The sequence below is a fragment of the Empidonax traillii genome, unplaced genomic scaffold, assembly GCF_003031625.1.
Source record: "Empidonax traillii isolate 1590-97213 ecotype Southwest subspecies unplaced genomic scaffold, ASM303162v1 scaffold688:size580741, whole genome shotgun sequence".
In the NCBI taxonomy this organism is placed as follows: domain Eukaryota; kingdom Metazoa; phylum Chordata; class Aves; order Passeriformes; family Tyrannidae; genus Empidonax; species Empidonax traillii.
Window position 1 is genome coordinate 509,047 of NW_020955881.1, and position 25,939 is coordinate 534,985.

The window sequence follows — 25,939 nt, forward strand, 5'->3', positions numbered from 1 at the left end:
GAAGCATTACTCATGTATTTCATCAAACTACAGCAGTAGGTGCTAATCTTATGATTTAGTTATAATAACAGCTGTAAAAACATGGAAATTAGATGTGTATGTCTGTATCTGGGTTGAAAGAAAAAATCCGAAGTGACCAGGTGCATAGGTATCCTTTAATACTAATGCAACTGTACTTCCACATCAAATCTGCAGTTAAATGGATAAGGACCATCAGCTGAAACAGCTAAACATGGATGTAAGGACCCTGCTGGAACTAATAATATATATGCTTAAAGTTCCAAAAATATTTGAAATAAGCCAAAGAATTTTAATACAGCCTGCTCTGCCACAGATTTATTTACAAAATATTATTTACAGACTATAAGTGTCTCGAGATCTGATAAATAATAACATTTCCTCCACAGAGAAGGAATAAGACAGACCCCCTACACATTTTTCTGTTACACTATCCAGCCAAACAAGACTATTCTCTCTTTTAAAAAGGGGCAGAGAAAAATGGATACCTAAAGGGGGAGTTTCTGATCATGGCATACAAAAAAGTATTAAGCTGTTTGGAGACATGTAAATCTCCCCTCTGAAGTGTGCACGTGCAAAACAGCAACATGCTGAGGTGATGTGATGGCACAAGTTACAGCAGGGTGTGCTGCTACTCCCAGTTGGTCTTCTGAAGAAAGAAATACACCACAGGTTGGTGTTCAAGGCAAGAACAGCTGAATTAAAAAATATATCCCTTACCAGCAGCCTTTTGGAAGGCTGAATAGTTTGTTTCTTGTTGTAAAATAAGAAAGACAGAAGGCTGCTGAAGTGAGAAAGAATGTATGCCAGGGAGTGAATGAGCCCAGTCTCTAGCTGTCTGTATCCTTGTGCCTGTTCCCTGAATGTCCCAGGCTATAAGTCTGAACCCTCATTTCCAATCCTCAAACATAATCCACTACTCCCAGCCCATTTCGTATTCCATGTGATACACTGAGGGTCTGAAACTCCAGTATGCGAACTACAGGGACTACTCAGTGCTGCACAAAGTAGACTGTAGAAGACAGGGCTGAGAACAGTTTCTAAGACCAGTGCTCTGAAACATACTGATGGCTGCTGTAGAACTAAAGCAAGGGGGAACAGAAATGAGAGCAGGTGGTGTTGCCTCATGAGCCTTTTCAGTTCTGGTTGTTTTGCTTTGCTTGTCCCAGTCACTCATTTGGAAGCAATTGCCATAGGAATGATTCCAAGTGATATCTGGTAAGAATGGGCGTTTTTCAAGCTTAAGAGCACAACAACTGATCACTCCTTAAATCCTTGGATGCTACACAGGATCCTCTTCTGGTGGCCTGGTAGTGACACTCCCATCTGTTTCAAATCCCTGGAGGAAATGGGAAAAAAAAGAAAAAAATGAACTGCTGTTCTTATTCCTTGGGGAGGAGGGTGTGGGTAACAGTTACCAAGCATTAGTTCAGAGACCTTCCTTTCCCTCAGTGCCTCCTACTACACCTGTCTTTACTCTAGAGGGAAGAAACCTCTAGATGTTCCTGCCCTTTCTTGGTACCTCTGCCTACCCAGTCAACTGACCTCTTCCACCTCATGACTAGGCCTGTGCTCCCAGTAAATTAGGACTTGTGATTAAATCAGCTTGTGATATATGCTACATCTCAACCCTTTAGCATGTCTGTGCCTGCTCATTTGTTTCCTATAACTGCCCTGGCTGGAGCTGGCTGTACATCCCCGACCCTACGACAGAACACAGCTGTGTTGGTAAGGCATCTGACCTGAGTCCTTCTCAGGAGCCAGAAAGATTTGCTCCATGACAGAACAGTGCCTAGCTGATGTAGGCAGGGGGATATCACTGGCCCATATGGGGCTCACGGCAAGAAAATTATCTTATTACGTCCTGCAAGGGAGGGGAGATGGTCAGGTAAGAAAACTGTTTTCCATCTATTGTTTCCCCTTGCTGTTTGCGTCTGATGTTAGTTCAGAGCAGCTCAGGCCCCTGAAGAGCCTCAAGTATGGACAAGGACAATTAGGGAATTAGTCTCACAGTTTGATCCCAATTCTGGGCTGATTCTTCCCATTTAGGGCAAGAAGCCAGTCCACTTCCATTTAACTACATAGAGAAGGATGGAGAGATGCCCTCCAAGTAAATCTCAGTGCCTGTTTAGATAGCACAGAGGCAGGCACAGCTATTTGTAGAACAGCCTGAGGTGCCTCGTGGGTGGCCTGTGCTTACTCAGCAGTGAGCTCCAGAATGGACTCCATGGTGTCCAGGCCAGCAGTGCGAAAGTTGGAGATGTAGCGCTTCATACGAATGGATTCCAGCCATTCAGGGATGGAGCGGTAGGGGATTCCATCAGATCCACTGCAGCTGGGGAGACGGAGTGTTACCCTAGAGACAGATAAAACCTTCATTAGCCAGGAAACTACCTTAAGTGGCCAGCACTATGAGACAGCAGCCAAAGGGCAAGCAAGCACCCTTCTGACAGGGCTAGGCCAACTAATCCACTCTCTGTACGCTATCCCTCTGTCACCAGCAAAAAGAGATGACTATTTACTATCTTCTGCATACAGAGCACTCAAGGTGCCTATTGCCAGTCCACATTGCTAGCACTTCCTCTCCTCCTGCTGGGGACAGGGAGGTGAAAATCTCCCAATTAACCTCTCTTCCTCCAGTGACAGCCTGCTTACCTGGGATCAAAGTCTGCAACAGGCCGGAGGAGCTGGGGACTTGAGATGAAATGTTGCAGCTGTGCCCGGATTTCCTGAAAATGAGGCCTCCTCATCCGATCATGTGACCAGCAGCTCTTCATGAGTTCATAGAGGATAGACGGGCAGTCCACAGGTGGGGGGAGCCGGTACCCATCCTCTAAGCTTTTCATCACCTGCACAGAGGACAGAGAGAAATCTGGCCAAGAGCAGAGAGTGCAGAAGAGGAGCCACAGATCTCCGTGGGGCTGAGAGCAGGCCGATCACGGTTTTGCACAGTCAGGGATGGGTTGAAACAGATCACATGTGTATGACACAGGGTTTGGGCAGCACAGCACAAGATCAGGACACCTGAGGGATGTTAAAAAGTGAAGTGGCATGTGCACATACTTTCAATCCTTCACTAGCTTAGCTCCCCTTTGCCACTCCGGACATTTGTTCGTGAGAAGTTAAGGACCAAAGGATCCTGGCACAGGCATGGTGAGAAACAGGGAAACAGACTCTGAAGAATAATTTTAACAGCATGTGCTGACCTCCCAGATGTGCTGAGCCTAGCATGAGACCAGACACAATACTCGAGAGCCAGAGGAAGAAGATGATGAAACAAACAGAGAAGTCTCTGGATACAAAGCCATAGCTGATTTATCCACTCTTAAATTTGGCTCATTGCTGTTGAATATTTTTTACCTTTGAATTGGTTGTATTGACTTTCAGCAGGGAGGGAGACATAGTTACGTGTCCTAAAGAATATCAAGACTGCAGGCAGAGGGGGATCTACAAATGTTGTGCCTACATGCCTTGTTTATTCTTTTAAATCAGCCCTTGAGCTCAGTGTCTTGTTACCTCTTGATTGGTCATGTGCCCATATGGCTTGTCACCAAATGACAGCACCTCCCACATGACAATTCCAAAGCTCCAGACATCACTGGCTGGGGTGAAAATCCGATGAGCAATGGCCTCTGGAGCTGTCCATCGGATGGGAATCTTACCACCCTGTGAAAGAACAGAGACAGAGCATATCAAGCATGTATCATTAAGTTGTATTTCTCCAGTGCTTTCATGCAAAGACCTTACAAAGCAGTTCAGAGTCTAGGCCTACTTCACTTGAAGTGACATGTAACCACCCTGGGGAAATTTCTCAAAAGGACAGAAATATTCTTGGAAAGTAAACAAGTTTAAGCCCTCTGTTCAGTTGAACACTACATAAAATCACTGCTGTTGGAGTAAGAGCCTGACACCAGGCACAGCCCTACTTTGAAGCACATCATGCATTAGAATCACTGGATCTTTCATTGAAAGACACAGAGATGTTTCCAGTCCAAAATCCTGATCACAGCAAGGCTTTCCTCAAAGCTAGATTTAGTAATTGAGTTCAAGAGATCAGACCTCTTACTTTGCTTCTCATTTTAAAACCACAGTCTCTCTGAATTGCTTAGCAGACAAAGTCACCACGGACTCCAGAAAGAAAAATACCACCTTCTGAATCATCCACACTGTGACTTGTAGTTTTACTATGGGTTTTCCTCAGACACCACAGTTAATTTACAATACAAGACTGAAAGTTTGGTTTTGCATTACCTTGGTTTCATAGGTTCCCTCTGCATCATTCTCCAGTACTCGGGAGAGACCAAAGTCAGACACCTTGCACTGAAGACTTCGTGTTACCAGAATGTTGCGAGCAGCCAGATCCCGGTGCACATAATTGTGTTCTGAGAGGTAGGTCATGCCAGAGGCTATTCCCTGCAGCATACTCACAAGCTGCACAGGGCTAAATTTTTCCTCATTCTCCTGCATGGAAGAAGAAGTGAGAGAAGGTCCCAGTCAAATAACATCAATTCGCTTGGCTTCTAGTCACTGACCTTATCAACTTACAAAAGTGGACATTGGTGAGCAAGCAAAAAGGCAATGCTGCAGCCCAAAGGCCTCAACAGATTCTCCCTAAGGGACTGGTGGTGGTCTCCAGAGTCATTATTAGGCACCTGCACTTCAACTACCAAAGATAGCACTCTGGTCACTGAGCAAACTGGATGGAATCAAGCTTCAGCTTCTAAGACTGGAAGTGTCTGTAAGCAAAAGGAGGTGGATGTCTGGATCTTATTTCTAGTCTTATTTTAGAGCCCTAAATCCAGGTCAAGTGCAAATTCTGGCAGTACACAAGCCTATTACAGATTGGAGTTTCTCACCCGGAGGAAGGTATCCAGCGCTCCATTCTCCATATACTCAGTGATGATCATCATTGGCCTCCCTTGAGGAAGACAAGAAGTGTCAGCCTTTTTGAAATTCTCCTACTCTTGCCTTTCAATGCTCTCTATATTGCCCCAACACAGAGAACCATGTCCAACTCCAGCTAACACCCCCACTCCACTGGCATAGTTGGCTGCCCCTTCTCCTTAGACATCTCCCAGTGATCTTGTACTATTCCTTGTGTCACATATAACCTTGCAGCATCCCTTACACTATCCCAACTTCTCATCTACTCACCAACCCAAGAAGATCTCTCCTAATGCTGCCTCAGGACTCTGCTGGAAATCCATACCACTTCTCCCTTCCTCATTTTCTGCCATATGATAACATGACAACGCCTGTCTTCTCCCAGCACAGCCTCTCTGACAGCAAACTATCTAAGAAAGGCATGAGAAATGTGCCAGGTTCTGCTCTTATTCCAGGACCCTCTCCCACACACTCTTACTTACTTTTGGTGACAACTCCTTCCAGACGCACAATGTTTGGGTGATTGAATTGCCCCATAATTGTTGCTTCACGCAGAAAGTTCCACCACTGGGAGTCTGAATATGTTGACTTCAGAGTTTTGATGGCAACCACAACACGTTCTTTCCCCGGGAGCCGTAGGGACCCACGATAGACCTCCCCAAACTCCCCTGAGGACAACCAGAGATGAAAGATCACAGATGAACTCAGGAAGAGGCAGCAAAACAGTGTGGGGAAACTGAAAGATGGGAGAGCAAAAAGTAACTCACCCTCTCCAATCACATTCTCCATAGTGACACAAGAGATGTCCAGTTCCTTAGTGAACTCCAGCACCCCTCTGCTGGGGTCATCATATGGTTGCAGATCTACATAGGGTTTCAACCAGACCTTCTCTATGGTAAAGGAAAACAAAAGAGCAAATGAACCTGTCAGCTCTTTGGACAACATTTGTAAGGCAGAACTACAAAAGCAGAAGCGAACTCAGGGGATTCTGACAATGGCAACAAACAAATCTATCAAGGACACAGCAAAGAGTAGAACTGTTGTGGGAAGAGGGAAATCACAAGAGAAAAGCCATGCTCGTGTCTGGTTTGAAACTAATGTTTCTTGTCATTCCTTCCAAACCATTCCAGGCTTCCCCTTGGTTTTACTAACCCTTTGAAGCTCACCTCGATCAAAGCCTGAAGTATTGTAATCAGGCCGTGCACGTCTCTGACGAGTCCTCCTGTTCATGAAAGAAGCAGTCATGAAAATAAAATGGTCAGCAGATAGCACAAAGAAAAGCAAAACTTCTACAGTGTCTTGAACAGAGTTCAGGGTAGCACAGAGCAAAGTGGAACCAGACACTGCCCCTACTTGGAAAAGTACAGCTGCCAATAAAATGTGATGCTTCATTTACATTCACAAAGCGAGCTGTGTTTCCATACAGGTAGTTTTACGCTGAGATACAGATGAATTTTATGTTTTCCGTACACTTTCAGTGCAATACCTGATCTTCTTAAAACCAAGCAATAGGAGCCTTATAGACGCTGAGAAAGGAAGTAGAATTTTGTATCTGGATAGAGGACCACTACAATAATGGTATATAGAAAATGGTTTGAAAAGGCTGGATACATGTATTACAACTTTATGGGTCAGCAGCTATAGAAATGATTGTACCACAACAATGTTTTTATTTATCTGTCATGGTAACACTATGATAGTGCCGGATTGCAAATAACCTGAGAAATCACCACATTTTCTTCTGTTCCCAGCAGTAAACCATATCTTACAGACATCAATCCCTCCAATCCTGCTGTTCAAAATTACTTACTGAGACCCTTTCCATCTTGATGCAGCACACTGATCTTTTTTTTTTCTAACCTCAAAATCCCATGAGAAATAAGGGCTTCCCTTTCTCAAGCTCCCATGGCTCAGCTGTTTCTACATCTATAACTTTTTCAATACCAAAAATCAATACTTACTTTCGCCGAAAGATGAAAAATCCCAGAAGCAGCCCAAAAAATAGCAGAACTCCAAAGATAATAGAGACTATGACTCCACCAGACAGAGCTCCCGTGTCTGCAGGAACAAAGACAAAGGCTATATAATTTAAAAGACCAAGTTCTATTTGTCTCGAATGTAGCAACCAGCTCCTACCAGTTAATGGCATTAAGTAAGTTGCAGCCATTAATGTTCCAGGCAGCAGAGCTACCACATTTGAGTCCTACCATACTGTTACTTATGTGCACGGAGCACCTTCTGGTGGTGATTTGCTTGACTCTTAGCTACAATCTTGGTCTTCTAGTTGAGTAATTCATCCCTTTGTCTGATTTCCTACATAAATTCCACGATACTTTCAAAAATGGAGAACTGCAGTTCTTTCGCTCCCACTCCTTTCCAAGAATCCTTTCAGATCAGACCCTTCTTCCCGCTCAATAGCCGATTTAGGCCATGGCAGAGCAAAGACATGATTTTTCCAACAGTCTAACTTGACTTTCTTCTTATTTATGAAATTAATTACACCCTCCCCTCCCATCAATATCTGGGGCTGGTCCTTTGCCTAATTACTCTGACAGAAGCCCCTGTCTGCTTACGACTTCTGAAACAAGCAAGTATGGACTCACTAACTTGTAGTGTGACATCATATTCCTGCTTTCTCAAAAATGAGCATCAGGCGGTTTCATTTTGTGATTGGATTGCATTCAGATAGCACTCACTTAACACAGGTTGTCTCCTTCCATTTAGGTTCTCAAGCTAAAGCCAGCCATTTCCATAGAGTATATTTTAATTAATCAGAGAAAATCCTAAATGACCTCTGTTGGTGTTTTTAAACCTTATTTCCTATAACTTAAAAAACTATTTTAAAAACTTAAATATACATTACTGAAAAGTATTCATGTCCATGTCTAATGAGAATCTACATTTTTTTATATTTTCTCTAAAGAGATTTAGGAAAACATCCAGAAGAAAGAAAATCCCTAAATAATTTCTGTCAATAAATGAGCAGATTTTAAAGCAAGGAACAGATGATGTAGAGAACTGTGTGTGGAAGTGCTTCCTAACATCTGTCCAATGGTCAGCATCTGTTGCTTAATTGACATGTCTTATTTTTGATCAATTTGATGCTGACTCTTCCCACTAAAATTATTAAAAATAACCAGCTTAGTTAAGCAGAAATCAAGAGGCAGAGCTAATGTTCTTGGTTTGTTAAAAACAAAACCTCCAGATTTGGAAGATGAAATAGTGTCTTTTATTACTAAAATGGACAAGCTTTTCGATACATAGCACTTCTGCAGGAAATTCAGGGATCTAAATTCTCAAATGCAGACTTAAATTAAAAAATTGCCTCTCCTTGCAAATCCTATCCCACTAATATCCCTAGACCATTACAGCTAAACAATGCTTCTAGTATTACCAAAGAAGTACTCTCACCAAATGAAACCTTGCAGCCACTTCTTTTTAAACCCTTTCATATTCAAAATACCTATGTCTTGACATGATGAAGAGATCCACTTTTATATCATATAAAGAATAATCTTTTATAATCAAACAGTTATACATGCTAATTTGCATATTTTCCACAAAGCCTTTGTAGGATATTATGATACTGATTAAAGATAATTTATGTTATCATCATTTAGCACTGTGACTTGATGAAAATTTTACCAAAAGCTCCTGGTGCCAAAAAGTGCCCAATCTTTATATTCCAGTCATGGTATCACAGCTCCTTATTAGCTTTTACATTGTTAATTTAACTATTTATTTACATTAATGTATGCCTTTTCTTTTTTCCATGTCCTGATTTCATTACAACAAAGCTAGCCTTTCAAATGCATCCCTTCAATGCATGTATTTCTAAAATCATCCATAGGGTCAACAGAAGGATCTGTGAGTCTGGGAAATTAAGAGAGCAAACTCCATTATAGAAAACTTTTGACAAAGGGGAAGCCTCTGGGTGACACCAGGAAAGAGGAGGTTGGATGTAAGGCCTATAAGGTGTTCTTTGATATAGGAGAAAGTTCTTCTTGTGGCCTCAGTAGCTTGTCATTCTACACATGGTACTTTGGCTGAGAACTGTTTTTCAGTGGCACAAACCAACTCTTGGGCCTGAGCTACATTCAGGAACTGGACTACATATAGTGAAGCTGGAAAAAAACAGTGTTGAGGTCCTCTGAGTTCTCCTTTTCACTAGTAACAGGCACACAAAAGGAGGCATATGGTAATCATTTGACTAACATTCAAACTTACAAACCTCAGCCAGAATCAAAATGTCTTTCAGGAGAACTAGATAAGAAGATGGTTAACTACTGTGCCAGTACAACATGCTAACCTGAGACTGATCAGGTCTGAATGGGAAAGTACAAGGGAATTGTATATGACAGCAAGGAAACAGTAAAAATGCCCTTTGTTTACAAAAGCCTGTTTACAAAGCAACAGGCTTGGCCTTAGTTACAAGGAATTCAGGACTGTGGTGTCTGTGCCTTACAGCCAGCAGAACACAAGAAGAGATTTGTGTACTATGTGAATATACAATCCGATGGAGAAGTGAATTCTCCCAAACGAGATACCAGTGCTTGTTCTCTACCTGGCGGAAGAGTGCGGAATTCCTGCTCTGGGGAATAGGGCCCAGGCCCGAGGGGTGTAATGGATCTCACACGAAGAAGGTAGGCTGTGTCTGGCTGCAGGTCTCTCAGAGTGACATTTGGCTCAAGAAGGTGCTTCACTGTGTAACGTGCCTCCTCTCCCTGCAGAATTCAAATGGGGTCAAGTAATGAATACACACTGAACAAGAGAACACTTCCACCCTTTTGGGTGAAAAGGGGAAGGACAAATAAGGGAGGCCTTACCTTCTCAAAGAACATGACCTCATACTCCACTGAGGTCCGGCTGCGTTGCCGTGGGGCAAGCCAAGAAACAGAAAGACTACTGTCATCTCTTTGAGTCAGGATAAACTGGGATACTGTCACCGGAGCTGCAGGGAGAGAACACAGAACATAAGGAAGAAATACAAATATAATGCAAAGTAGGTCCTCTCTCCACCAGAAGCTCTCCCTTTCCTTCTCTGATCATACCATGCAACTGGAACTGACTCTCATTGCCACTGCCACTCCCTCATCCTTCTCTTCTGTGGTGAAAGGGAAATGAGGTCTCCAGTTGTAATTAATTGCTTTCCGTGAATAGTATGCTTCTGCCCCAAGAGTGGAAGCATAACTTTACTTTGTTTAGCCCTCAAAACAAACTCAGGGTTCCAAGAAATTACATTTAATCCGGGACTGCATTGAAAGCATTCAATTTGAAATAAAAATGTTAGGATTTTGTGCCCTTACAGCAGCAGAAGGACAACTATCCTATGTGATGATTTATGAATGCAGCTCCATTGCATAAGGGTACAGTGAAACTCAGTGTTCAAAATCTCTCAGCTGACTTCAAATGCATGCTGTTCAAGAATAAAAAGATAATTCTTAAGAGTCTAGAAAGACTGGAAAGTTAAGCCTGCTTCTCTCCTTGCCCTTCATCATCACCAGAAAGTGATGAGGCAAGCCAAAAGTAGCTCCACTTTTCCAGCTCAGAGCTGTGCTGCCCCCGCACAGCGTCAGGAAGAGAAGTCATATTTTGCCACTAAATTTAGAACCTGGGGAATGCACCAAGTACTGCTGAGCACTGTGATGTCACTTTTCTATAATCACGTTTCACAGCAGTCTGGAAAGTGTTCACAGGATAGCCAAACTAGCCAGCTTGAAGATAAACTACAGAAATGTGTCAAGAACTGAAATGATTTTAGCATCTTCATCTCTCCATGCTTTCAAAATTTTTTTTTTCAGTTACAAGCAAGGGTTTTGTTGTGTTCAGTTTTTTTGCAATATCCAAGTCATGGGAAGTATTTCACAACACAGCCTTTGGTCTTTCTGTCACACAGGTACTCAGGCTGGACTATACCACTTGTTTGACTACTCTGTTGAGTAATTGGTGGATTCAGAACTCTTGGTGGGTAACGATTACTGTTACTTTGACCTGCATGAAATATGACTGATGGAATTCACATGCCAGAGGCAGAGGTACTTTAGAATCCTTATCATACCAAACCAACACATGTGGTAGACAGAAGGAGAACATGGAAAAAGCTTAAATATTCACAGATTCCTCTTCCTATTCGTGATGAGTAGGAAGAGTTTCTCTCTGCTTCTGCTAACCTGCATGTCCAACTGAGACCCAGACAGCTGGAGCAGTTCTCTGTGGAGCGGGTCCCATTCCTGAGACACCATTATGGGCTTCCACAGCAAATGTGTAGTTGGTGTAAGCTTCTAGGCCGTCCACGTCCACAGCAGGTTTTGTGAGACCAGAAGCACTGGGGGAGAACACCACACCAGCCTCACAAGGCTCACACGACAGGAAATGGCAGCGCTGACAGAAGACTGTGTAGGTCAGGTCCTTCCGCCCACCGTGGTCGCTGGGTGGCTGCCACCGCAGACTCAGCTGTGTGCCAATAAGGGAGAAGCTGACATTGCGGGGAGCTGAGGGGGGGCCTACAAGAATCATGAAAGTGTTAGATCCAGCTGTTTACACACCAAGTACTGTGGCAGATCAAATGGAGCCCTCTACCTCCCCCCTGCCTCTCCCTCTCTGATCTTTCAGCCCCATTTCCTGACCTTTTGTTTCCTCCAGTATCCCTGTTCACAGAATCATAGAATGCTTTGGGTTGGAATGAACCTTAAAGATCATCTAGTTCCAATCCCCTGACATAGGTAGGGGCACCTTCCACTTGACCAGGTTGCTCAAAGGCCCATAAAGCCTGGCTTTGAATGCTTCCAGGAATGGGGCATCCACTTCTCTGGGCAACCTGCTCCAGTGCCTCACCACTGTCACTGTAAAAAATTTCTTCCATATGTCCCATCCAGTTGTACCCTTTTTCGGTTTAAAACCATTGTATCTTGTCCTGTCACTACAGGCTTTGCTAAAAAGTCTTTCTTCATCTTTCTCATATGCCCCACTTAAGAGCTGAAAGGCCACAACAAGATCTCCCTGTAGCCTTCTCTTCTCAGACTGAACAAACCCAGCTCTCTTAGCCTTTCCTCATAAAAGAAGTGTTTCATTCCCAGTTATTTTCATGGCCCTCCCCTGGACCTGATCTAACAAGCCCCTATCCCTCTTGTACTGGGGGCCCCAGAGCTGTACGTAGCCCTCCAGCTGAGGTCTCTCAAGAGCAGAGTGGAGGGAGAGAATTAGCTCTCTCAACACTGCTTTTCATGTAGCCCAGGATATAGTTGGCTTTCTGGACTGCAAGTCACGTCCAGTTTTTCACCCACCAGTACCCCTAATTTCCTCTCAGTAGTGTTGCTCTCAATAGGTTCATCCCCCAGTCTGTATAGATATTCTTCCTTCTTTCTATCTGCAACTCACGCGTGCAAGCAACGTTCTGGCCCTCCGAAGGTGCTCGGTAGAAGCCTGCATTGCAGGAACAAGATATAGCCCCCGAATCATTGGACATGCTGTTGGGGGGACACTTCAGGCAGTGTTTAGTCTCCAGGGAATGACGGTAGAATCCTCGCTGGCAGGCTGTGAAAGGACAAACAAGTCAATGTAAGATAATCAATAAACCCTGATCAATAAGAAAACACCTGGCATTTTTTTTCAGTTTCTTGAACACTCCTTTATCTGCTTGCTTTTCTTCCATGTTCTTAATTTACAGAAATATTTATGTTGGCAATCACCTAGACCAATCATCTCAGAGTAGATAGAGAAGAGATGCAAACTCAAGGTTATGACAGGACTTGTAGATTGAAGAAAGGAGATCTCATCCCTCACAGATGCTGTATGAATAGGGAATCTGGTCAATCTTTTTGAAACATAAACCCAGACTGGTTTGCATCCTGCACTTCAAGATTTCCACACTATAAATAAGAGCTGTGAATAGTAGCTCCAAATTCTTGTACTCCTCAGAGTTCTCTGCTTGCTGGCTTCATATGGGATAGCCACTGGGATTTTTAGAGGAAGCACCTTTCCTGATTTCAAATGTTTTACCAGAGCAGCACTCAGCAGGGCCCTGGGGAATAGCAAGGTAACTATCAGTTCAACCAACAGCATTGAGTGTAACTGGCTGTGGGGCCAACAGAGTCTGCAAGAGAATAGGTGTCACGCGATTTCTGTTTCCAGTCCTACAAAAATAATCAGCCACGTTCTTTAAGTATAACACCTGACAATCTGTCTTTGCTGTTAGCTTGATCTACAGAAGCACTGGTCAGTTTACCAGTTATCTCAAGGTCAATGCTTCACCTCTATAGCTGTGTAGCAAGAAGAAAATGAGTGAGGGAGGTTGAATGGTTTACCAGCCTGTGCTAAATGAATCTATCAAATGTTCTTAAACTGAAGAAAACTACCGACTCATTGCTAATCAGATGGTTGAGGAATGCATACACTAATTTTCTGTCACATCTACTGCCTTGCATTTAACTTGAACATTAACAGAATGACCCTTTTCCTATTGTACCATAAAAGCAACAATGTCCTGAATAATCCCTCAGGAGATCCCAACAGAGAAAACCATCTGTTCAGGAGCCTGACACAAATGGCCTACTGTTGTGGAGCATAGCATAGGAAATGATCTTTTATGTAGAAGACAAGAAAACAATCTAGCTATTGCTACTGTGTGACACAGAGGAACATCTGAGGGACCCTAGGCCAAACAAGCCTACTCATCATTAGTCTGCAGCAGTGACGCCTAAAGAGCACTGAAAGGAGAAATAATCACAAGAAGTAGGAGCAACCACCACCTTCTCATTTTGGGAAATAACAGAACCAATCAGGAGAGCCTACCATTCTGAGACACAATCATGCAACTATAAAGCAAATGATAGCAGAAGCCATTGAAAAAAATTAAAAGGCTCAAGCATCGATGGTCATCAGCCCAGAGAGATTCCATTTATATTCCAGACCAAATCAACTCCTTGAGAAACAGGCAATAAAAGTTAGCTTCATCTCCAGGCTGCTCACAACTGAGAAAAGTTCTATATGCTGGAGTGAAGATGAAAGCTTTGAAGCCCTTGCCCCTTTGCTTCAGCATAAGATTTCAAAATTCCTGACATTGGATCAGTTTGGGCCAGGAGAGCTTTGACAGCAATGAGAAAAACAAAGGAAACACAATGCCACAGACTTGCATAACATAGAGGTTCTGATGTTGCCTGTATAATACTACCTGCCATAAATATGAGACAATATACACACCCTCTTATTATCAGGTTGAGATTATCTGCAAGTAAATGATGGAAATTTGGAGGACCTTTGCAAGAATCAAGGAATCACAGAATAAATTAGGTTGGACTCTGAGATCATTGAGTCCAATCTATGACCGAACACCACCACGTCAAATAGACCATGGCACTAAGTGCTACGTCCAGTCTTTCCTTAAACACCTTCTGGGATGGTTACTCCACCACTTCCCTGGGCAGTCAGTTCTAATGTTTAATCATCCTTTCTGTGAAGAAATTCTTCCTGTGTTCAACTTACGCCTAACGTCCAACCTAAACTTCCCTTGGTGCAGCTTAAGACAATGTCCTGTCACTTGTTGTCTGCGAGAAGAGGCCGACCCCCACGTGGCTACAACCTCCTTTCAGATAGTTGTAGTGAGCGGCAAGGTCACCCCTCAGCCTCCTCTTCTCCAGGCTAAACAACCCCAGCTCCCTCAGCCGCTCCTCATAAGACTTGTGCTCCAGAACAGTTAACTTCGACCCCAGGAGAACCCCTGTTCCTCCAGCCCTGAGCTCCGGTGTCACTCCAACCCACACCTGCTGTACCCCGCGGTGGTGCCGAGCCCCTTCAAGCAGGGAGAGCTGCCTTGCAGGGAGACAACACCCTGCCAGGGAGAAGGAGCTGCGCGGGGGACTCCCGGCGTAGGGGAAAACCCCGGCCGGACCGCGTCACGTCACCCGCGGCTGTGCCCAGACCAGCGAAGCGGGGCGGGCAGTGCTGTGACACTGGCAGGTGACACCGGGGGGTCGCACCGGGCCCACGTACCCGGGCCCCGCTGGCGGTGCGGGCAGTGTCCGGCAGAGGGCGGCAGCGGCCCGGCCCAGCGCCCCGCGGAGCCCGGCCCGGCCCCGCCCCGGGGGCGGAGCGGAGCCTGCCTAGGACCGCCCGGCAGGCCGGCCATGAGGGCGGCGCAGCCCGCGGGACGGGCCTGCCCGGGCTGCCGGCTCCCACCGCCCTTCCCTGAGGGCCCCGGGCAGAATTAGGTGGGCGGCTGCCCCCGGCTGTCCCGGGAGGGCGCCCGGCGGGGGAGAGAGGCGCGAAGCCGGCAGTCTCGGCTACCGCCCAGCCCCTCTGGCCCCCGGTTTCCCCGGTCCCTCGGCACCCGCTCCGGGCGACGTGATGGGAAAAACAAGCCTGGGAAAAGGGCCTGCTCACCAGGCACCAGAGGGCAGAAAGGATGGCTGGGGCGCTCTCTTCATTCCTTATTCCCCGGGAGTCTGAGTGCCAGCCAGCACCGGGCAGCCTGCAGACACCAGCCCTGAGCTGACAGGGAGCTCGGCTCACCTGCCACCCTGCAGAGCCCATCGAGGAGCCAGAACACAAGCCGGGGCACAGCCAGCCTCCGTATTCACCGTAAATTACATACTTGAGGAAGTTAATCACGAGCTCTGGGTTTATCAACAGCAAAGTCTGAAACACTGTGAGAGACTGCGATATAATGCTCTGGGCAGGCATAGTTTTTCTGGGACCATGGGATGGCTGAGCCATTCTGTACCCAGGAGTTTTGTATGGCTGGGAATTTACCAAGAGCTTGGGTGATCTACTTAAGAACCTCAGCCTCTGGCTTTCTGTTGTCTTTTGTCCTGTAGCAGAGGTCAGGTTCTTTTCCCTGTTTAGAGGACACGGTTCAGCCTTGTTTTTTGTTTTTGGTTCCTACTTAAGGCAAAACTCAGATGACACTGCCAGAAGGTCTTCCATCCTGTCGCACTTTACATGTCTGAAGTCCTTCCACGTTCTAAGTACAAAGTAAAAGCTGTGATCTCAGTCTTTATCCTGACCTGGATTGCTCCCAGTCCATTGCATAATGCCTGGTCTTTTCTGCTGAGGGAGAGAACCCCAAGATATGCCTCAGCAGACAACCCACATTCACCTTCTCCTCTGATCCTCCGAGACAACACTGCTCTGGTCATGAAGTACCTCTCCCTGTTCCTGCTAGGTTCTCCTCTCTTCCCTTCCTCTCTTGGAAGACCCCCCCAGTGTCTGCTAATCCTACAAAAGATACTTCTGGCTGCAGCTGTACTTGGGCGGAGTGGGATGAAAGCACAGATGTAGAATGAACCTGCGCTGTGATAGCAGTCAAGGCTTGTCCAGACATGACAGCTTCCCTGCCCCTTCCCAGAGGAGTGCTCTCATGAGGGCGGGGAGAGCTCTATAGCACCTAAGTGGAAAAACTGGCTGGGCTGTGCAGAGAGGGGATTGCTGGAGGATGGCAAGGATTTCTGCTTCAACCTTCACCACCTCCCCAAACGAAATGAGCAGTAAGAAGTGGGGATTCATAGAGGCACCAGCTACTTGTAGCAGAGCAAAGCAGAGACATGGAGCACCTGCTGAACCTGAGTCCAGTGCATGGATTCCTTTTTTTCTATATGCCTTAACCTTGTGCCATAGAGCTCTGACAACAAGAGCAGACTTGTGCTTTTACCTCCCTTTCTGCAGTAATACATACCCCCAAAACACACACATATCCTCTCCCATGACAAACAAAGTTGCCTTAAGAAGCTGAATCTTGTCCCCTCCGTGGCCAAGGGAGAGCCCTGTGCTGCCTGCTTCAACAACCTTGCTAGTGGGACTCCAGCACCCTGGTGACTCTTCTGCTTTCTATAATTGCTCTTCCTCAGCAGAGCAGGCACCACATATTGTGCAATATGCTTTACATGGTTTCCCATGCCAGAAAAGTCATCCCAGTCCAAGAAGAAGGAGACACAGAGGAGAGAAACCTGTCCCCTCTGTCTCTCTGCTTCCTAGTCACGGGACAAATACCCTGTTCTGGGTGTCTGACCCACCTGCCCTGGGAGAACAAGGCTTCTGTTTAAGGGCTGAGAACCAGTTGTTGAGTGAGTCAGTGTCAATCACATAGTTACAGCTCTCAGAAACTAGCTGCAGAGCTGAAAGCTCCTGGATGAAGCCCAAGAGGGAGTGGAGAGGTGTGTGCACGTCTTACACCTGACACATAAGGAGAAAAATCACAATTGAAAAAGAGACACTAAGGAGGGAGGAAAGGTATTAGATACTCCTGGCAGGCACAGAGGGCGGGCAAGAGAGAAACAGACCACACTAACTGCCCTGATCCCACTCTGTGCTTACAGATACTCTGATCTCTAGCTCTCTGGAATCTGTCCCATGGCCTGCAGCTAGTGTCTGCATACTCACCTACGCAGCTCCCATCGACTTCCTCAAACCCCACAGCACAAAGGCATCTGCCCACTGGTACCAGCCACTCCCCATCGGTGCTGCAGTGCATCCTGGGGGGAGAGCCCACTTCTTCAGCTGCATACTCCACGCAGACCCCAGGCACTTCTGTCAGCCCCTCTGATCCTGCTAGTGTTTCTGGAAAGCGAGCCAGGCCCCGCACTGCCTCCGGGCAAGTCTTGTAATACACTCGGACAGACACCATTGCTACGCAAGCTCCAGAGTTCTGGAAAGCCAAGTAGAAGCCCCGGCGAGAGAGCTTCCCAATGGGGCACACTTCTGTGTTCAGCTGCATGGCCCCCGATTCAATGTCTCTGCTTGTGAAACTTCGATCTGCTGCCACAGTGTTGAGCTAAGAGAAAAAGAGAAAAACAACAGCTTTAACACCTGAGCAGGCCACAGCAGCTGAGATACCCATGTCTCTCAAGTTTCTTTTACACTAAGGCCTTTTAGGGGCTGTAGGGTCATCTGCTTCTAATGCCAGAGCACTGCATGCTTTCCTCGTAGTTGGAAGAGGTGTTAACAAAAAGCATCTTTTCCTGTCTCCGTGTCTCCATAGTTTCCATCATCTCCTTCAACTGTTTTGTAGTCATTCACTGGTCTTCTAGAGCACCCTACGTTCCGAGTCTCTGATTCCAGAGGTCTTTAGGAACTGCCCCTGAAGGAACAAATCTCTCTCTTCTGTGATAATTTTGTTTGCAAATTGGATGCAGTAAAATCAGAACACCACTTAGAGTTGTGCTTTTAAACTGACCAGTGAATTACAGCCACCTGTTTTTAGGCTGTTCTTGTTGCCATTCAGATCATCTACTGCAAGGTGCTTCTCAGACAGCAGTCAACATATTTCAGCACTGTAGATACCTGGGTGAAAAATGCTCCCACATTTTTGCATTCCCACTGCCTCAGCAAACAAAGGATAAGTGTGAGTGAGAGATGCTTTCCATGCTTGAGCAAATGGGAAAGGTCTCCATGACATCCTGTGATATGGAACAGCTGGACTGCAGGTGGGGTGGCCTTTCTTCTCAGAGGGAGAGCCTGGTAACTGATCCTCTCCTCCGCAGGCCCATCCCCATTGCATGACACCACCCACTCCCTAAAGTTGGATGGAAGATGAAAGGATCTGTAGAGCAGCTGCATCTGGCAGTGGGATCATAAGATCATGTTTAGGAGTTGTGGAGGTATCTCACAAATTCACATGGTAGGCTGCAGGGGAGGTGTAGGAGCACCGGGGAGGGAGGGGAATCAGTTACCAGAGTCCTGCTCTGCCTGTGGTGGCCTTTACTGCACTTTGTTTTTATCATATCCCATTTAAACTGCAAAGAAAAGGGCAGTCAAGTAATTTAGGTCTGTGGCTTCTTTTAGGACAAAACTAGATTGTAGAATTTCCTCTGCAAAAAGAAGCAGAGGTTCCCTATTCTGCAATTCAAATATTTCCATGGCAAGAATGTTCCTGTGTTAAGGAAAATAGCAGGTAAAATATGGCAGTCCTAAATACTTTCACGCCAGGGAGAATTTCACTATAGCAAGCCATCACTTTCAGGTTTATAAAAGAAGACCTATATCTCATAGCAATCAGAGTAAATGATCAGGACCAGAGAGACCTGAACTGGACTTGTTCTTCACTTAGTCTAATGTTGGTTTATTACCTAAGGCAAGTCAAATTCCATTGGTCTCTGCTTTGCTATTTCTAAAGATTGACGTAACCGTCCAGCTCAATCACAACCCTTTAGAATCCTTACCTACGTGGTGTCTGGTTAAATAAGTGGTTATGCAGAACGGAAGTCCAATCTCATTTGAGAACTCCGGTGCCTCCTGTGGCAAAGCATCACAGAGAGTACTGGGGGCAAAGTTTATTCTAAGGACAGTGCTTACTATCCATGCCCTTCCCCAGATCCTGGTTATCCTGGCCTCTCCCAGCCAGCAGGACACACCTAGTTTAAGCTAAAAGATACAACTAGCTTAAGCCAAAAGGTATGACTCAGTCTTCACCCCCAGTGATACAGACCTTGGTGAACAGAGGGCGGCGGAACTGGATCCCAACATCTTGCTCAGACTCCATGTAATAGAGGTTGAAGGTCTCTTTGCAGGTCACCACTTCACCTTTGAAGCTCTTGCAGTCCCTCACAGTAAACTTTAGCTCCACATAAATGCGGGAGGCTGCCTCACCCCGATAAATCCAGTTGGTGCGAAGCCAGTGATCAGTGTCACCCTCGGAAAGTACGCTGCAGTCTTGATACATGTAGATCGGGGTACCATTTATCATCTGCTGCACTTCACTCCACTGCTCCCAGGGCAGAAGAAAACACACATTGTTAGACATATCTGAGAAACAAGTTTCACTTCAAATATGACAAAATCTTGCCTAAAAAATCGATTCTCATATAGGGTTCAGGGCTCAAAGCCTGTTCAGCTAGAAGTTTTCCTACACTCAGCAAAAGCTGTATCTGGTCTGCAGCCTCATGGCTGCCGAAACTCTGTACATGGAGAGCGAAGAGGATACTGTAATTAGGATCTGATTTACACGGACCCTTGTACATCCCCTTCATCCTACCTTGGTTCCAATTTATTTCTTTCATATACTGCCTTACCTTAGAGATTGAGAAAAAGACGCACTACTCCCATATATTTGCCACTTCTCTCTGCCACAGTTTACATTCAAAGTGTACAGTAGGACCTACCAGACCAGGACTATTATATGTCCCTAGAAATAACACACAGCATTTGGGAGTAAGAGAAAAGATGGCCTGACATTATGGGAAAACAAATTGCAGAAGGACTGTGCTAGAGCAAGCACTCATTAATTTGGAGTTCACACTTCTTTAAATGGGATATCTTGCAAACCCTGATTTAACTGTTAAAACTCAGTTGATTCTCCTGACTTCATGCTGCGTTTAGGTTCTGCATCTTCCCCAGCAAAAAATAGCTGAGAGGAGAACATGAGCCCAGCTGGTTATATGACCTCACTAATACTATTTGCATGAATTCAATAAGCTTTGATTCTGATTTTAACATACACTTTTGCAAAAATTTTATGTGGTTCTAGTTTTGCTACCTTACCACAGGTCAGATACAAAGTACAAACAACAGTCTCTTTGAGTAGGTCACACATGAGAAATGAAAATTTGGAAAGCAAGGTTTTGTCCACAGGGAAAATAACTTAGATCCTTTTCCCCCCACTTGCTAAGACTACCTTTTCTCATTATGCTTTAAATGTTTAATCAAATTAAATTGAAAGAAGTGCCCACATAGGTACTGGCACAAGTTTAAGCATCTTGGTTTTAAATCACACCCCAGGTTAAGATGCAATTTAAACAAGGCCTGAGTCTCAGTATTGCTCTAGGCTTGTCAAGTCTCATGGGCTGAGCATGAGATTCACACATTTCTCCAGCACCACCCCCTCCTGTGCTCACAGCACAACAGCTGCTCTCCTAGCTTCTGATGCCACAGACCAGGTCACTCTGCTAGTGGAACACAAGAAATGGACCCACAGAGTGCTAAAGGAGGCTCTGTTTTGATGCCATGACTTAGAGCATACCTCCTACACAGCCCCACTCTGCAAAGTATGGGAATGCCTTCCCCCAGCCAGCAAGCCCTGCTGATAGCACAAGCTCATATCTGGATGATTTCAGCATTTTACCTAAGTGCATTCTAACAGTCTCCTCCCAGGAAGTTCTGTGGATGGTATCTATGTGTCCCTTCTTGTTCCTTTTTTTCTCCACATAATTAGTCTCCAGTGTTACCCCACCCTCTTAATCTGATCCAGCTGGCATATGCCTGCACCACACAGGATTTACACTCATTTCACTTAACTGGAGGTCAAAGGACTTAGGATGGCAAAAGAGAGAAACAGGCTGATAGGTCAATCACAATTGATGAACTGGAAGGGACAATCACCTAATCATCTCTTGCACTATTTAATTGAAAACCTTCTGGAAAATGCTACGGAACTGAATTTACAACACATCCCGAAGTATACTGAAGAAATGAAGTTAGAAAGGAGAATAAGAGAAAAGTAGTTTTCATAAGGAACTGCCAGTGTTAGGACTGACTCTTAGAAGCATTTTTAAATGGGTGTCTGCCTCCACCAAGCTGATGGGAAAAGCATAATTGCATTTGGAGGCCAAGAGTTAGACAAGTTTCCATTAGCAGTTTATCCTAAGGCAGTACCACAGACAAGTGTCACCAGAAAGTGTTTTTCTCATGTCTCACCAAAAGCCAAGAGCTGTTGCGATGCATGTCCTTAATATACCATTTTCAAAACTTAAGTAATACAGGACCAAAGTTTCATTCTCAGTAGTGACAACTCTAGCAAAAAAAAAAAAAAAAAAAAAGGTCCTTTAAACTCTACTTCTGGAAAAACTCATACTGCTAACCCCTGTATTTCTTAGCTCATCTTAGCCCAGCTCCTTCCAGACTGAGCTCTTCAGGGCAGAGATGCTTGGCACTGGCTATTGCACGGTTTCATATGCAGTGTGGTGCAAAGAAATAACAAGGGAGTCAGACATGGTTTTTCTAGACTCTACTGCTGATGGGTAAAGGAAGTAAAATGAGGATATTATTTATGCTAACAATACAGAACTATTGTTAAATATGCTTCTGACTTCTTTTTATTATTCAGTGAAGCTTTTAAATTCAAAGTAGTTGAGGAAAACTGTTACATACAACACTTAATGAAAGGGTGATGAGACCAGAAGTTGCTAGGCAACTGTCTCACATATTCAAAGAATCTGCTGCAAAATCAAAATGTATGCCTCTGATTTTTAATGTAATGTTCTTAATAAACATATGTGGTAAAGTCTGGCTCAATCAATATTAATTACTTGGCTCTCCAGTTTCTCTGCCAGTGACATTGAATCAAACACCTTTGATAATATAACTTTGTACTCATTTCATTCCAGGCACTGTGTCCTTATTCCAGTCATCAGTTTGGCCATAGGATGGGTGACATTCTCCTAGTATGAGCTGGGAACATTGTCAGCCAGACTTCTTCATTCTAGCAGTGAGTGAACTTGTGGTTTTATGATGCTAGAGAAAACCTTCTCATGACATGCAGAATCATGGAAAGACTTAGGTTGGAAAGGATCCTTGGAGAGCATCAAGTCCAATTCCCCAGTTCCTTGCCCCAAGCAAGTAAAGGAGTTCTTAAATTCTTTAAATTTTATTCTTTAAAAATCCCTTTCAATGCTTTTTTTTTTTTAAAAAAAGTCTAAACTGTCTTTAAACTAGTCTTCAAACTTTTCAAATCAAATAGAATTCTTTAAAAGTTGCTAAGAAAACAAGTGCCAATGCATTCAGGAGAGGGCCATAACTTAGTACTTTGACTTCATTAGAAGTCTAAGGATGTAGCCATCGGATTTGAGAAGAAAAAGAGCATTCTCTGCTTCTCAGGAACCTTTATACTCATACAGGCACTTAGTTTCAAAAGTTTGTTCTTGAAAGTCTTGGTGTGGTGTTATAACACAGAGCAAAATATAATTCCAGCACAGCAATTAGTGTTATTTGAATGTCAACCTCAAAACAAAGAAGTATCTAAATAACCTCAGAACACTGCAAGTTTAGAAAAAAGGAAGGCAACTTTCCTTCCATTGGTTGGATACCATATGAAGAAAGTAGTGGTGGAGCCAAGCTGGCTTTACGAATCCAGTTCAGAATGACTTGAATGATAATCTGGAAGGGCACCAACATATATATGTAGTAAACAATATTGGTTTGGTCTGCCATGTGAGTAAAAATCCAAAGATAAGGTATATGGCTTTTAATGTCTGCCTCCTTAGCCTCTGAATTGATTATACAGTTTGAAGGTCTGAAGCCTACGGAAGTCTTACTCTGCTTCTTATATATAATGAGCCTTCTCTAAGTTAGGTCTGTGTCAAGAATCCTATCTAGGACAATCTGTCTTCTTAGAGCGACTATCAGTGAAGTGGTCTCTTTTGGTTTTAGTCTTTTTTAGGGGTGTGGGGGGAAGCCAACAAGCTTTTTGTGTTGGTGAATACAAAATTCATCCCTGCTAATGAAGAGGTAGGCTACCAGTGACAGAAGCATCAGACTGTGACAGTTTTGCAAATTGTTAGGCTCAGACTGGAGTCAAAAGAGCATGTGACTTGCAATAGGAATGCTGTCTCCATCTCCAGCTTGCCGGTCTCCTTTCAGATAAGAGCCTGCATGCTGTGACCTATATCTCATCTGTTTTCAAATTACCTTTGCACAGTGGCTTCCAATCTGTGGCCTGCAGACCCCTGGAGAAAGGCACAGCAATGCTTTTAAGAGACGTACAGAAGCAACAACAGGGCAAGCACGTTGCCAATAGGTTTGAAGTAACTAAACTAAGATGTATGTCTCCACTGGAAAAGTTCAGAGTTCCTACTGGAAAAGTTGAGTGTTCATATGCTGAAATACAATAACTTCTTTAACTTTGGGTTATAAAGTTCTACTAAGATGAAAAGACTGGCTAAGTCAGTACAGCCAGCTAGAGTGTTCCTGTGCTTAGCAAGTGTATCTCTTTACCATCTAATGTTCAGAGAATTTAGAGGCCATTAAATCTCCTCCTGAAGAATAATTGCATGGCCCCAAAACAGCAAACTTTTTCAGCAGCAATACATCACTGGTGTGCCAAGCCAGAAACCTCCTAGCAGAACATGTGCTGCTGAACAGTTTCTGTTCTGTGCAGCCCCTTTCCCTGGCTGCACTTTTGCCTGTGGAGTGTCTTTGACTTTTGTATAGAAGTATTTGCATGCTACCGTGACCAAAAAACCTTCCTGAAACAGATTCAGAGTTGAAGGCAATTGGAGCTGTACTACAACCTTAGTGTCCTGCCTCAGAGGGAAGCCTGTGACAGTAGAGGCACTTTGCTGGCACCTGCCGTGGTATGATGAGGAGCTTCTCTATAGCCAAAATACATCTGACAAAAATCTGTAAGTAGGTAAAGCTAGGCCAGCCAGCCAAGAATAGCAGCACCACAGTGGTGTATTCCAGAATGAAACTTCTGTGACCCTTCACTGAAAGTTTCTCAATATACTTTGAAGTTCATTTGCTGGTGTGGAAGACAATTTAGATGACGATGATGAAAGAAGTGTGGTGACATCTAGACACTTCATGAGTGTCTATAACTTTAAATCTGAGAACAGCCAAGGCTGCTTTTATTTCTTTGATCATTTGGCTATGGTCAGGCAATTTTGATTTCATCACATCATCATGGAGCCTTTGACACAAATGAACATAGAAGTGATGTTTACTTATCTACAGTATCTTTATGGGTGGGATGATATATTTTTTTCCCCACAATGATCCATTGATTATTTTCAGGGAGGAGCAACTGCTTTATGTAATTACTCTTTCTTTAGGGCACTAGCACATAGGTCTCCATCCCACCCATGTCCTTTTAATTTAACTTGTACTCATGTTCTTATGGGAAGATAAGGTGCTAATGTGAGCTGCACAGCTCCAGCACATTGATTACAGAACCTGTTTATCAAACCCAGGTTCTGCTGTCTGCTCATTCTCTTAACTGTCTGGCCACATTAAGGTCTTGCATGAAAACAATTCTGGTCACAAGAGATGCTACTAGATGAGGGATAATGATACTCTAGCCCAGCATTTCACCTAGGTATTTTGGAACATTTGTTTTGTATATACCTATTTTCCTAGCACTCACTATCAGTAACTACAGAAAGGACAGGATTGTAAAATCCGATGGTGCATCTTAAGAGTTCAGAATTTATGGCTAAAGTTGTATTACCACTACAGAAAATGTTATCTCTCATGTTATTTTTGCACTACATTGTACATTGCATAGGATACATTGTAAATGGAAGTGATTTTTAAATTTTTTTCAAGGTGAAGGGCTTTTTATTGTAAGTTGTGGTTTTCTATAGTGTGTCAAGTACACTTCTAGATTTACAGAGAACCTGGAAATGTGTCTGATGGCAATGGCCAATACTTGCTCTGTTTGTGTAAGTTCCTTTTAAAGATGGATCAAGATTTGGGTAATTGTGCCTTTTCCTTGAGATGATCAAACCTGCCTGGAGAAAAGAAGCTGCAGGAATTGGCAGCGTGGAAGTCACATGAGGAGCTGGCAAGCTTCAGGTCAGCTCAGCGTAGAGAAGCCAGGAACTAGGCCTTAAAAACAATGGAAATAACCTTCCAAGAAATCATGCACATATTTTTCTGCAGATTTGCCTCTGAGATAGTAAGAATCACACTTCAAAGCATAGGTTCATCCAGCAAGCACTCAGAAGGCAATAAAAAGCATGAAGCCTTTTCTTTTTAACCTGCCTGCCTGCAAACTCACCAGTATTCTGGTTGGTATTATAATAAAAGTTATTTTGGTTTTGGTTTTTTGGTTAGTTACTTGGTTTTTTATTCTTATTATTTTAAATAGCCTGTTAGTCTTCTTGAAGGACCATGCTATGGGCAGATTAATCTCAAAGTTCCAGCTGACTTGTGCTGCTTTTGTGTTGACGTGAGGAAGTTCATTGAACCTTGTCCACTCATTCAACAGCTATAAAAGGGTGAATCAACCTTCTGAAGCTGCTAGGCAACAGTGCTGTCACCACCATAGTGCCCAAGCAGCTGTGGTGATGAATGTCATGGTTGTACAGCATCTTCACTTTGGCTGAGAATGTGCTCT

The 25,939-nt window shown here is 44.3% G+C and overlaps 1 protein-coding gene across 1 annotated transcript in view; it reads right to left on the reverse strand.

The window, feature by feature from the left end:
- Positions 1-321: 321 nt before the first annotated feature.
- EPHA1 (EPH receptor A1) overlaps positions 322-25,939 on the reverse strand; it is a 34,089-nt gene continuing 8,471 nt past the window's right edge. Inside the window, exons 3-18 of the mRNA XM_027899767.1 lie at positions 19,319-19,594; positions 17,275-17,665; positions 12,280-12,435; positions 11,073-11,405; positions 9,729-9,853; positions 9,467-9,626; positions 6,864-6,960; positions 6,069-6,124; positions 5,670-5,792; positions 5,385-5,570; positions 4,875-4,936; positions 4,270-4,479; positions 3,535-3,684; positions 2,674-2,867; positions 2,219-2,374; positions 322-1,357 (exon numbers count right to left, since the gene is read on the reverse strand). Coding sequence (XP_027755568.1) covers positions 1,279-1,357; positions 2,219-2,374; positions 2,674-2,867; positions 3,535-3,684; positions 4,270-4,479; positions 4,875-4,936; positions 5,385-5,570; positions 5,670-5,792; positions 6,069-6,124; positions 6,864-6,960; positions 9,467-9,626; positions 9,729-9,853; positions 11,073-11,405; positions 12,280-12,435; positions 17,275-17,665; positions 19,319-19,594 — 2,754 coding nt within the window. The 3' untranslated portion in view covers positions 322-1,278. The remainder of the gene's footprint in view (positions 1,358-2,218; positions 2,375-2,673; positions 2,868-3,534; positions 3,685-4,269; positions 4,480-4,874; positions 4,937-5,384; positions 5,571-5,669; positions 5,793-6,068; positions 6,125-6,863; positions 6,961-9,466; positions 9,627-9,728; positions 9,854-11,072; positions 11,406-12,279; positions 12,436-17,274; positions 17,666-19,318; positions 19,595-25,939) is intronic.